This window comes from Manacus vitellinus, unplaced genomic scaffold, assembly GCF_001715985.3.
Source record: "Manacus vitellinus isolate BGI_N305 unplaced genomic scaffold, ASM171598v3 scaffold_12_pilon, whole genome shotgun sequence".
Lineage (NCBI taxonomy): Eukaryota > Metazoa > Chordata > Aves > Passeriformes > Pipridae > Manacus > Manacus vitellinus.
Genome location: NW_021938949.1, coordinates 1,317,844 through 1,332,180, shown reverse-complemented (window position 1 = coordinate 1,332,180; position 14,337 = coordinate 1,317,844). Strand labels below are relative to the sequence as shown.

Genomic DNA, 14,337 nt, shown 5'->3' with positions numbered 1-14,337 from the left:
TTACGTTGTTAGAGCCCTAAATAATTATCTGGGTTAGGCCATCCTGCAGCATCTCATGCTCTGATGTTTATTATCAAAAGGTTTGTTTCTAGTCTAAAGAAATTTTTTAACACTTTACAGTCTGCTGAACTTTTTCATTACAATGACATAGGCTCACTGAGCTTATTTATTAACATTAAAAAAACCCAAAAATATTTGATGTAAGTGAACTTCAGAATGTAAACAAGTAGCTCAAGTGTTGCTACTCCCAAACCCCCTGAGTCACTGGAGGACCTCCATCATTTGCAACGGACATGGCCTCACATCTAAAAAAATTTGATTATGCTCTTGGGGGCAGGAAGCAGCCAGATTGATGTGCATTAGTGGGAACTTAGGACCAGTGACCTTTGGTATTTTATTTATTTTGAGGAGAAAAACAAACCACTTAGTCAACTCCTTTACTGGAATTTATGTTGGGAGGCAGTGACATTGTACCATGGGGTACCTCTGCTCTGACTGTGTGGACCAGACAGTCCTGTTTCTCCAACCATCTGCACTATTAAAACCCCACACCTGACTCCTGGAAACTGCCTGGCGTGGCCCAGGGTTCTGTTGAACCAGGGATTAGGCCAGGGACAGTTCCACCATTCCCCACTGGTGACTTCTGGCCTTTCTGCTGGATTCCTCTGCCTGCAGTCTGAGCAGCCCTGGAAGCAGTGGTGTTAGGAAAGTTTCATTCAAGGAATAGAAAGCTCAACAGTGGTGTCGTTAAGACATGATGTGGTTGACATTAGCAGCATTAAGAAAGGGCAAGTCACAAAGCTCTGGCTGAATGAGGGTTGTCTTTGGAACTGACCCTGACCATCAGGTTATGTGTCCTCTCGATGTCTCTCTATAAGAGCCCTTTATCAGCTGAAAGGGGAAAGAGCTCTTGGACCCATGCTGAATGGTGAGGAGCCTGCTGACATGTTATCCTGTCCACATTCCCTGTGCTTCCAGCTTGGAGATGAGTGAGGAACTAGTAAAGATATTTGTGCACCTGTGGTGGATTAAGGCACTTCACGGCTCCTCTGCCCACAGATTGCTGACAGCTGTGTGAGGTGCTGCTCTCCCTCTCTCACAGAGGCATTGGGAGATCACATAGTGATGGCTGGAAGCATAAAGCCCTGCAATGAAGGTGAAAAGATGAAATGGAGCTGTGAAGATAGTCTGGCTCTCCGGAAATGGAAGTAGGGTAAATGTACCACTGGATAGGCTCTATTAAAATGCAGTTAATGTCAGGGCCAGCTGCAGCACTGCTTTAAATGGGTGGAATTGTACAGCTGCTCCAGCATACCATGAGCAAGTTTATTTGTGTGGTCCTGATATGGGGAGGAGGGCAAACATTCCCAGAAATCCGTATAGGAAATCCAGCAATGGTTAATATGGCCATGAAAATATACTTGTTATCACTAAAGGAGATTTAACTATTACAAAGATAATCAACTTGGTGAGATAATGGATTAAACTGAATTGAATTCTGACCACGTGGTATTACTAGGAAGTAATATTAATATCAATGAACGTTTTCATAGCATTTGAAAATAAAGACATAGTGCATTATGGCAAACAGTCATCTCTTACTTTGTATGGACAAAAATTATTTAAACAGTTCAAGTGTTGAGGCACTGCAGTAGGCCACTGAAGACATAGAAGAAAAGTAGATTTATAGGAAAAATATAGTGATCTCTGAAAAAGAATAATGAACCCTTCCTCAAAAAGCTGAAGGAGGCTTAGCTATAAGGCTAGGGAGAACATGTTAAGTAGGATTTTCATTTAATGTTGACCGTTGCACTAAAGCAATTCAGAAATGGAAGGACTGGCTCATTTTGTGACTAGATGGGATAGTGCTTTGTATTTCATTTTGCTTAAGTATTATGGTGAAATGAAGTGACTGTTTAAAAGACCAGTACTGACCAAAATTTAATAACAGTCCGAATTTCAAGTACTGCAGGGAATTAAGCAATACATACAGTTAGATTAAAGTGTAGGCAGACCAAATTAGATAAAAAGTGGAATATATTAAGAAACAGAATAGTGTCAGTGTTTATTCTGAAGAAGAACTAGAGAAGAAAATTGGCCAACATGTTGAGATAGCAGAGTTCACTTGAAGGGAGCACAATTACAAAAGCTTTTTGGAGATTTCAGAACCAGTGTGGCTGAGTCACTTAGTTTGGAGCACCGTAGAAAACAGAAACCTGAAGTACAGAGATTCGTAATAATACCTTTTAAAAAGAGGAAGGTAAAGAAATAAAGGAATGAAAACCACCAAAAAGTAAAATTGGAAAAATTGTTCATTTTGTTTATCAGGACACCAAAACAGAGAATTAAAACAGGATGATATGCCAGTTCTGCTCTTCTTGGAGAATAAAAATTTGCTTTGGATTATTTGAAAGAGTTTTTAATGTTTTAAAGGGCAGCAGGGAGCCTCTGAAATGGCACTGGCCTCCTCCTGTGCCTTTGAACCTTTTTTTTGCATGCATGAAAAAACAAAAATGAGTGAAACCCCTTAAAAGGGTAATGCAATGAAGAATTGCTTAGTGCTGTAAAGGAAATAACTGATATACTTAGTCGTGAGGTGCAAAGAAAGATAAGAACTCAGTTCTGAGTCTCTCAAAGCCCTTTTTAATTTGAGATAACTATGTGCCATGGACACTTGGTAGGGGAGACATTTTGGTTGTGTAGAAGGCTTGGCATAGCTATAGATCTGCTTTTTCATTAAAAACTGACTTTGTATCTGGACAAAATTCTGTACTCCTTCCTTAGTTGCTTTCAGCCTCCAGGCAGAAAATTTTTTCTCATCTGTCTTCTTGATCCTCTTGTTTCGGTTTTATAGGTGGGGAAAAAAGATCAGCTCATAAACTTTGTTTGCATCATCACTAGCTTAACCACAATTATGAGGTAACTCTTGATTTTTGGCTGATCCTTGAGGAAATAACCACCCACATTTCAGGAACTCCTTCCCTTAATTACATCTTTAAGACCCACAGGTAGTTTCCTGCTCTACCAGTGTTGTTGCCACAACCATCCTGGTTGATGGTGCAGGTGCTGCCCGATCCCTCTGCTACCCCTATTCCTGCCTCTACCACCAGCAAAGGCAGTGTACCAGCCCTGGGAGTGGTGGTGCAGGACTTGCAGTGGCAGAAGAAAAATCTTTTTCCCCTAAATCTTGTCAGTCCTGCATCAAAAGACTGCTAGTGTTGTTGAAAATTGTCAGGTTCTCTCCTCTTGTTGTGCATCTGCCATAAGATAATCATACTCTAAATCCCATAAGGAATTTCTACCTATCCACCCATCAATTTGCTGGTTCTTGCCATTTCCATGGCTTCTGCAGCTGGAGGAAGTGCCAGGTAACTTAGGAAGCAAGGGACAGTACCTTTAAGCATGGGGATTCAGTGGGAAAATTCACACTGAGAGATCTCTTCTGTTCACCTTCACTAATCACCAAGTGGTAGCAAATATTCCTGATCAGACTGTCATTAAGGGAAGTTTCTTGGCATTTTCTTAAAAAGCTTAATTCTATAAAAGAAACTTCAACCAAGTTACTGCAGGGGCCTCTGGTTTCTCAGCTTAATTACCAGGCACAGCAGTCATGGTAAGATGAGACACCTTTTTAGTCTTTCCTCAACTCACAGTGGAGATGCAGATCTAAAATATGCCTTTTAATGGGCACCTCCCTCTCATGAAAACCAGGAGAATTTTTATATTCTTTCCACCAATTTAAATACCTCTAGGTCTTCAGAATTTACACAACCTCCAAGAAGGCTTATCAGAAAAATTATTCCATTCTGGCTTTCCCTCCAGTGAGTAATGCTTACCACTGCAAACCTACAGAGGGGAAAAAAAGAAAGATTAAGGCAGAAGTAGCTCATCAGGTCTCACAGCCTCCTCCATAGGACTACTCTTTGTCTGTATGAGTGTATTGTGGGATGAGAAACAGCCGAGCACCAGATAGAATCAGGCTAAAAAAATCTTATGTCAAGTGCCAATGGTAAAGTTAGAATGGAGGCAGAGCTTGTTTGTCTGGGAAAACACTGCCTACTGATAAGTAATTATTTTTCTACCTGAAATTCTAGATTTGGTAAGAGATTGCAATCAATAAGTCCAAGGAGGAATATTTTTAGACATCAATAATAACAAACCTGGGAATCTGAAGTTTTAGATGCAGCAGTGATTGTATACAGAAATTAAATAAAATAAAAAGGTTGAAAATAATCATAGTTTACATCCACACCATTATTATGTGATCAATATATCAATGTCAAAGCTATGGGGCTGTTGATTATCTTTCGGAGAGCTCATAGTTTAGAAATACCAGCTGACTGAAAAACTGCAAGCTTAATTTCAATACTTGTAAAGATTTCTAGGAAAGCTTCTCCAAATAACAATCGTGTAACCCTGTCTTAAGTTGTGGTGTTTAAATTAAAGGTGTATTTGATGAAGCGAAGCTTTATGAATGTGTGAGTTAGAATGGATTGAAAGCTGTGTGATGTCAGACATGTCACTGGCTTAGAGATGTACCAATGGACTGAGTGTAGTTGATTTGTGTAGCTGATGATTTTAGAATCTTTAATGTCATTTATGTGTTCCATTATGAAAATGGATTATTGACTAGTCAATAAGTAGAAATCTGAGTACTTTTGCTGAACAGGGCTTAATGTAAGGGCTGAATGCATAAGAAAAAATACTTTAGAAAAGAACCTTAAAAATATAATTAAATTATAAAATCACTTATGGAATGATAGTCTCAAACTCCAGTATTTTCTTTTTCTTTAGACTAAATACCCTACTTAAGGCACTCTGAGTCTTGTTTTCAGAGTGTTTTACATATGTTTTCTCTCAAAATCAGACTCTTAAGGTAAAGAAGAGCAACTTTGTAATTTCCTTTAGATAGTCCTATCCAAGCAATTGACATTAAAAATAATTAACTAGTAAAATAAATGTTTAAGCTTTATTAACCTTTTACTGAGAGGAATCAGATACTAATTTTATAGATTAAAAGAGGCATTCCAGTGTTGTTACTTTTTTTCTTCCAGACTAGTTTCTGGTATTCATTTTGTGGCAGTAATTTTTTTTTTCTTCTGGAGTCAAATTGTGTAGTTAACAAAGGTCTGGGGGGGAAAAAAGCAAAACAAAACAACTTTAATTAAAAAGAAAAAGTGCAGATCAAGATAAATGTAATATCTTTTTTGTCTTCTCCAGTTAGGCCTGAAAGCCTTATAGTTTCTTCAAGCTCTATATTTAAAAAGATGTATATAATATGTGAAGTTTTGGTGATACCCATCCAAATCTTGGTCTTCTTGGGCACTTGAGAAGGGATCAAAGGCCTGTGGGAAGCAACTCATCTTGTGAGTGGTGTGAATGCAACCAGAGCCAGTCTGGCTGCTGGGAGTTGAAGAATCAGGAGCAGTTCCAGAACAATGTGAAGTAATCCTAGAGCCTTTCCACATCCTTCTCTCTGATGTCCTGGGTGAAATGCACTGTTGAAGTGAACAAGCATGGCTGTTGAGGCATATATCTGTGAATATATAGAAGTGTAGTTCTGCATATACATGAGGGTGTGTGTACATATGTATCTTCTTTAAGCAACGTGCCTGATTGTTACCTCTGCCTGATGAATTGCTTCATTTTTGCTTTCTGAACCACTGAAATGGAACAGATACTCTGAATCTGTATGAGAACTGTATAGAAAACAATGTCGTTCAAGTCAGATAATAAACGCAGCAAGTTTGGGGAGAGCTGAAGTGTTTGAGGTGTTGTCTGAGGTGGTAATGGAAGACAGAGAGTGTTTGATGAGTAATTATGGAGGTGGGAGGAAGGAGAGAAGCAATAAATCAAGTTGGGACTGGAATAGGTGTTTTATTATGTATGATTGTACATGAACCAGTGATTAAAACAAAGAACCTCTCTGGGTTTTCAGACTGTGCTTGCCAGCATGGAATCTATTAACGTTACTCCTCTGTTAACTGTAAATATTGTGGCTTTGTTTGGGTGCTGTGGATCTTTTGATAAATAGCTTCATAAATGCTCAAAACTTAATGCTCTGATGTGTTATTAACATGGGTATTGTACCTGTGCACTTTAATGTTTTAAGCTAAATAGAACGAGAAAGCCCTGACAGATATGCAAGGATCAGAAAAAACATGGGAATTGGTAATGTTGAATCCAATACAGTCTCTTTCTGACCATTCAGTAAGATATTTTTTGGCCTTGTCGTGAAAGATTTAGTTCTTACATTGGAACAGTTTGTACAACAGGAGTATTTATGCCTTGGGTACACTTCTTTACTCTCAGTGCTGCTCACAGAAAGATCTACTAGAGGAAAGATCTGTCACAGAAGATTCAGACTGAACCTGTACCTTCAAAATCTTCATAAACTACCAAATTAATATACCCCTTGACTTGCACAGTGATGTGCATTTGAAAGGGCTTTGTGTGTGCCCATTGGAACCAGTCCACGGACTGCTCCTTGCTCCAGGTTCAGCAATAATGTGCCTTGCAAAGGCAAGAGGGAGCTTCAGCTCTGAACACTCAGTCCAGGTGCACTGTGAGACCACCAGCAGAGAACAGCTTGCATCGCTGCTTTCTCTTATTGCACTGGTTTTAAGGAATAAGTAAAATATTTTCCCCTGATACTTTTCATCGGTGCTGAATTCCCCTAAGTGAGGTGGAGATAAAATGTGGGAATTCCCAGGCTCAGTCTTGCCTTGGTGTACCTACAGCATCATCTCTCTGTGGCAGTGAACAGCCTCATATGCTCCAGAAAAAATTAGTAGAGCTCCAAGTATAGATATTTTTCTATTTTTTTTGTTAACATTAACTATTATAACTCAAGATAACCTTATCTACATAAGCAACAAATCTCCCCCTTTGAATGTTTTGGCCACAGAGGCAGCCTGTGGCAGCAATTTCAGCAGTTCAAATGGGAAGCGTAGTGAAAAATATTTCCTTTATCTTTAGTTTTGAAAATTCCTCTCTTTTTTTTTCCCCTCTCCGTTTTCTCAAGGCAAAAAACATTGTTATCACGTTCTGTCACTGGAAGCACACAAAGCTCCCTGTTCTCCTTTTCCAGAATACATACTATTTTTTACTGGATAGTCACCTGTTTTCTAGGATAAAAGATGTCCATTTTTTCAATTTTTGCTCTTCTTAAATTTTCCCAGTCATTTTCATTACCTTCTCAGTACTTTTCAGTCTGGCAGTTACACTATTGAAAGCAATGTTGTGGTCTGTGTTCTGGATCATAGAGTTATTTAGGTTGCAAGAGACCTTTAAGACTGTCAAGTCCAACCATTAAGCCAGCACTGCCAAGGCCACCACTAAACCATGTCCCTAAGTGCCATATCTACACATCTCTTAAAACACTTCAGGCATGGTGACTTCATCACCACCCTGGGCAGCCTGTTCCAATGCCTGACAACCCTTTCCATGAAGAAATATTTCCTAATATTCAATCTAAACCTCCTGTGGCACAACTTGAGGCCATTTTTTCTGGTACTGACACTTGTTACCTGGGAAAAGAGCCCAACCCTCACCTGGCTACAGCCTCATTGGTTATAAAGTCTCCCTGAGCCTCGTTTTCTCCAAGCTGAGCTCCCCCATCTCCCTCAGCTGCTCCTCATCAGTCTTGTGCTCCAAACCCTTACCCAGCTCCATTGCCCTTCTGTGGACACACTCCAGCACCTCAGTATCTTTTTTGTAGTGGGAGGCCCAAAACTGAACACAGGATTTGAGGTGCCTCATCAGTGCCGTGCACAGGGAGACAGTCATTGCTCTGGTCCTGCTGGACACACTATTTTGGATCCAGGCCAGGATGCCCTTGGCCTTCTTGGCCACTTGGGCACACCTGGTTCATGGTCAGCTGCTGTCAACTGGCACCCCCAGCCCCTCCTTTTCCACTGGGCACTTTTGAGGCACCCTTGCCCTCTAGCAGTGCGTGGGGTTGTGACCCAAGGGCAGGACCCAGCACTTGGCCTTGTTGAACCTCATACCATTGGCCTCAACCCATTGATCCAGCCTGTCCAGATCCCTCTGCAGAGCCTTCCTACCCTCCAGCAGATCCACAGTGCCACCCAACTTGGTTCATCTGCAAACTGAAGGTGCACTCAATCCCTTTGTCCAGATCATTGCTTAAGATAATGAAGATAACTGCTTGAAACAAGCAGTTTATCAGTTTATCAACAGTTTAAACAACTGTTTATCAGTTGTTTCCTGTTTAATACTTCATCCTGGTCCTCCTGTATCTCAATATTACACTTTTCTTTGATCACAGCTTCAAATTGCATAAAAGTGTTGACTAAGAATCCCTAAAAAGAAATCCATCTCTCGTACCTGAACTTATACACAGAATTTAAGACTTGACAAGGTTATGAATAGGTTAGATTTTCTCCTTCTCTCCTTTACTTCACTCTCTGACAACATAATATCCCACTTTGCTTATCTCCATTCCCACCCCCCTCCCAAGTGGAATAGGCCCCTCTAGTGTTCCTCGTTCACTCCTGCTCTCAGACTTTATTTACCTGGAAAATCTGTGTATAGTAGATGTCACCTCTCTGGTCACCGTCTTTCCCTTATACTTAAAAATGTAACAAAGAGGTGAAGGCTCTGTTAGCCTGTAGAGACACTGACTTTTCATCTTAACATATGTTTTCTGTCTCTCAGTCAGTTTTTGATCCAATTTGTTTTTTTTCTTTATCACAGTAAGTGCAGGAGTATTTTTTTCCTATTTTTCTCTCATCTGTCTGTAATCAAAAATGCATTCGACCCTTGTAGCATTTTTTGATTTTAATTCTTTTGTGTGAAACATATTAAAAATTTCTGCAAAACACAAACCCTCTACAAAACTTCCAGAGAGCACACTTCAGCACTTTCCTACCTATTAGTGTGAAGCATATGTCTAAACAAGTGGTACTAAATATGCTTTTAGCTATGTGCTGTGCACCCTACAGTCCTAAGAGCGCGGGTCTGTGTGACTGGTCAGACACAGAGGCAGGGAAGGAGGTTACCTGAAGATGTTTAAAAGCCAGCATGTGTGCTTATTGCTAGTCATTGTCTCCTATCTCGTCTTCCTGGGGATGCTCATGGACTTGGCAAGGTCCCCAAACCAATTTGACAGCATCTAAATTCTCCACTCTCCTCTAGTGCACATCTCCAAATGCTCCTGATGTGCTTTTTGTTCCCTCAGACTGTGTGGGCAGCACAAACCAGGTACTGTGGATCTTTGAGGCTTTCAGAGCATCTTTCTTGTGCACGGGAGCCATCTAGCAGAGGGCTTGATTGATAGTTTTAGTGGCTTTTTCCCAAAGAGGGAAAAAGCTGTACTGCCAAAACTGGAGGTGTTTTCTGTGCTATGGTGACTGCTGAGCCTGGCTGGGAAATTACTTCTTTGGCTTGTCTCAAGCACGGGGAGAAGCACTAATAGGAGTTCACCAGAGACACTCAAGCTGAAGGAGACCACTTTCCTCCCAGCACCTGGTTGAGTGGTTTTCTACAACGTCCTCTCAGCCCTCCATATCTCCTGCAAGATTGTTCTTGCCCTGAATTCAAAACTGTGCTTACCATAAAGTCATGTAGTAGCCAATGACGTATATAACGTTGTCCCCTTGATCTCTGCCCATTCTCTTCTACCCACCCAACCCACTTATCTTCACTGTAATTCCTCCTGTTCCTTTTTGAACTGAAGTTTTGAAAATGTCCTTCCACATGGTTATGGGGTAAGGAGGCAGGAGAGAGCTGGGCCAGAAGTGAGTTCCCATGGGAAGAGGGAGGGAAGGATAGGAAGCAAGGAGAGGAGAGCACCCAAGAGCCTGTGAAACCCAGCAGAAGGGTCAGCAGCAGCAAATGCCAGCAGACAGCCAGATCCCCTGTCATGGCCTGAGCAAGAGGAGGGTAACTGATTATTATAATTATTTGCAACGCCTTTCAGCAGGAATGAACTAAACTGGCACCGCCATTTGTTCCCAGGCATTCTTCCCTAATAACACCCTTAAAACAGCCTGTTCCACCGCTTTTGTGAGGCATGTTTTTCATCTTCAAACTCAATTTCGTTTATTAGAGGCTTCACCGTGTGTGACACAGTGTGCACACAGCAAGTGCAGCAAGGATTCGTTTTAATTACTGTGTATTACCAGGAGGTACAGTGTGTTTGCGCCGGTGGGCGAAAGGGCGAGGAGGGGGTGTTATCTGGTTTGTTTCCGTGTCACGTATGGCGACTGGGGCTCTCTGAATTGTGTTTTTAAATTTGGAGTCGGGGTGTTTGGTGGCTGGTCCGTGCTCTGTGCCAGCCGTAGCACAGGGAGAAAGTCTCCGACCAGTGAGCACCCGTGCGGCTGCAATAAATAGTCTGAGATAACGGACACCTCTCTGAAGTTTTTGTTAGAAAGTCAGCCAGAGGACTCTTCCCCGGGCAGTGACTAATGATATTTGAATGTTGCTCTTTATGCAAGTGTGATAATATATAGGGTTGGGTTTTTTTTTTTTTAATTGGAATTAATTTGTTGTAAGATGAGTCAAAACAACATTTCGGTTGGGCCTTCGAAGGAGGAACAGAAGCTGGAGGCAAGAAAGTGTGTTTTCTAAGCTGACTCAAACCTTTTTTATTTTTCTTAACTAGAAAATTTTCCTTTCCTTTGCACAGAAATGAGGAAGGTTTCTACCCTGCAGTCTGTGAATCCCAATGGCTTTCTGCTCTGTTGTATGATATAGGTGTGGAAACCATAAACTGGAGCATACTTTTAATTGGAATAAATTATTTTTTTGAGGAAGTTTGCCCTTTTTTTTTTTTTGTTAATTTGACAAGTGGAGACATTGTGAATGTTTGCTCTCTTAGAATCAACTGATGTGGAAGGGATCAATGCAGAAACTTGAAAGATATTGAGAAAACAGACAAAGTGTAGAATGAAACAGCCAAAATGAGGAGGAAGTGACTTTGGAAGGAAGAGATTGCCAGAATAGTCCAAGAGAATTTGTGTATTTCCTCACGACTAGCATTTACAGCTAGGACCAGTGGTGTGTGCTTTGAGAAATGTAAGAGGCAGAGCATGGGCTTGCAGGAGACCTTGTTATTCAGACCATTTATAATTTTTTTAATGTGACTTACTCTATAAATTCCAGTAGAAAAGTTCCTAAAAGGCAATGTATACCCTGTAACTGTGACATCTGTATTTTAGTAAAACTGCTGGTAAAAAAAAAAAAAAAAAGTATTTCCTTTGGAAAGAATGGCACGTTGCATAAAGTTTATGTATGCACACACACGTGTATAAATGTCATTGTTTTGGCTTGATTTTACCTTGAAGATAAAATAAATAAATCAAAAGCCCACTTAAAATAGAGGGGTTTGCTTTTATTTTCCATATTTGTTTTCCTATTTTGTTTCCCACTCACATGCTGAAATTTTTAAGTGAAAAAACTGACAAAACAAAAAAAAAACTAATTGCACTTTTCCAAGACAATGAAAAAGTCATTGTGTTTTCCGGTGGTGTCTATCAGTTTGAGCAGTCTGTGTTTCAGAGAGAAAATCCTCCTCTATATGAAAAAGAAGCTTCTTGTTATTTGCCCATGTTAGAATTAACTGATGGAAAGCTGAGGCCATGGGTTAATATGATACCAAGGTGGTTTGTTCCTAAAAGCAAGAGTGATGACTGTTTGCTTCTTGCAGACCTCTGATTGCCCAGCAGGCTTGATTGAAATCCAAACCAACGTGCTCTGAGGGACAAAGTGATTGTTGTGCACATTTTTGTTAATACAGCAGTTTGTCTCCTTGGGTATAATACTGTAATACCCTCTTTATGTATCAGTAGGGAATCAGGAGCTCAGCTCTTCCTCAGCCTGAGGTTTGGTATGGTGGCTGTGACACTCCCTTGCACAATTGCAGACCCACTGGTGAAGTTACCCCCTCCCAGCAGCACCTGTGCACCAGTTCCTCAGTGTGCATTTACTGGGGCTCTTTGGCACCTGCCTTATTGCTTGTTTTAGAAATGTAGATGTTTAAAGTCAACAGCAGACAACAGAATTTTGTCTGTTCTTGAGAATTCAAATTTTTTGTTTGCACACAGTGTCTCCTTGTCCTCCTTAATCCTGTGCTCAAACTCTATTCTCATCTTCTGATCTGGCTGAGCAGGAGGTGTTGGTTCAGTCTTCAACCAGCACTGTGCTCCAGAACTTTGATCAAACCTTGAACCATAGAATCATAGGATGGTTTGTTTTGGAAGGGACACTAAAGATCGTCTAGTTCAAAGAGAAGGTGATCTGGTGTGTTTGTGTCACTGACTGTGTGTATCCCAAATAAGATACCACCTGTCCCAAGAAAAGCGCAAGTCTTTGACCAGCAGAACTGGAGGGTGGAAGGCGATGCAGAACGTGGCATCCTTCCCCCCTCTGTGGTGATTGATCACCAATCCTTAACCATACTGAATTCCTGGGTGTTGCTGTCAGGCAAGATGCTTCTGTAGAACACCCACGTGTAACACAAGGTTGAAAAACATACCGTCTGAGCAGGATATATGCTCTGATAACTTGTGAACACCATCACGTGCCCTCGTAACCACAAGCTCACGGACAGTAATTCCCTCTTGGCATGCAGCAGAGCAGGGCTTTTCCACTGCTCGCAGCTTACTGAGAAAGCCACAGCACATCTGTTCGGTGGTTGAGCCATTGAGCATTCTTTGCATACCCTGCCTGGATAAGCTGTCACTCTTCATTTTTAAAACATTTCACAACAGAGGGTTAGCCTAGAATGGAGAACCTGTTCGAGCGTCATCTTCAGAGGCCCGTCTGCTCACAAAGTCTTACTTTGTAAGGCTGCCACCATCGTGTGCTGTGTCAAGAGAGGATCATGTCCTCTCTGCTGCAGCAAAGCACACCAGATTATCTACCCTTCACCAGTCGCCTGCGGGCCTCTGTTTTGCATTTATTATGTTTTTAGATCAATGCTTTTATCTGTTTTTCCATGCCACCATTCGGGTTTTAAAGATGCTCCTTAGAACATCTCCTTTTCTTCACACTCTCGCTGGAACGCTGGTTTTGCTCATCCTTTAGAGAAGAAGTTGACCTCCTGTTCTGTGTCTCTGAGTGTTAGACTTGGTTGACTGGGGATAGAAGAGGGAGTGTGTATGCAAAGTCTCTCACTAGCCTGGAGATGGTTATTTCCTTAAGCCTTATTGATAGTCAACCAGGGAATGATCCACAGCACTTAAATTTAGCTTGCTCCTCTGAGTCTCCCTTTAGAAGTGTCTGTCTCTCCTCATTGCCATTACGGATGACTACATTGATAAATATTTGTCTTTATGAATACTTCCTTGTTTGTTTGATCTTTAGCAGGGTGCATTTTTGTTTCTTTTACTTTATACTCTGTTTTCTATGCAGAGCAAAATCCACCAGACTGGAGGAGTGGGCTGCTTTGTTAGTATTATTACATTCTGACTTATAGCTGGTTACATTTTTAACCTATGAGTCAGGAATTTCTATCACAACCTTCAATTAATATATGTATCATCAGTGCAGAGATTAAAAGTTACAGGCAAACATATGGCTTAGTTTCATTACATTTATGGAACTCAGTAACAGTGTTCTTGGTTAGAACAGCCAGGGACATGGCTAGATAAGGTTTCCTACAAACATTGCCCACAGCACATTGCCACCTTATTCAGCTGTTCAGATCTGGAATACAAACAACAAGTGCTTAAAGAGATTTGAAAAATATATTTGTTTGTACAATTAAGAGAAGTTAAAATTAGCAAAACAAAGCAAAAGGATGCCATTCATCTCTCAGTTACTGTCCCAACTGAATATGCTGGTTGGTGGATGATATTTTTGAATGCTATCATTCCCAGAATGTGTTTATTCAGAAGCCATTTCTCTATTTCTGTTGCAGTGAACTATTTCATAAAAAATGGTACAGAAGATGTGTTGCTGTGCGGCAATAGCTCTGATGCTGGGTAAGTACTTTAAAAATATCTTCACTTCTGTTTGGTTTTGTTGCTGGTTTTTTTTTATTATTTTTGCTACATTTCCTTTTGTTCTGTCCCCTTCTCACCAGCATGAAGTAGATATTTCAACTTCTTTGTGTCAGGCGTAATAGGAGAGAGGATAATGACAATATTGCGCATGGTAATACAATTTTCTGAATGGCAGGGAAGAGAAGTTTGTGTGTGTCACTTATTCAGGTCTAAAATCTTTAGGGGCCTTATTACAGTTCCCTTTCAATACATTTAAACTTCTTGGTAAAAAAAAAATAGCAAAAGCTAAGTAACACTTCTGCTGAGTGGAGAGTATTTTAAAAGAAACAGAACAGAAATGGAAACAGAAGAGCTGGAGGGATTT

The 14,337-nt window shown here is 40.7% G+C and overlaps 1 protein-coding gene across 1 annotated transcript in view; it reads left to right on the top strand.

Moving 5' to 3' along the window:
- The window catches only part of LOC103755782 (sodium channel protein type 5 subunit alpha), a 205,952-nt gene that overhangs the window by 59,716 nt on the left and 131,899 nt on the right, over positions 1-14,337 (top strand). Inside the window, exon 8 of the mRNA XM_018089200.2 lies at positions 13,889-13,952. Coding sequence (XP_017944689.1) covers positions 13,889-13,952 — 64 coding nt within the window. The remainder of the gene's footprint in view (positions 1-13,888; positions 13,953-14,337) is intronic.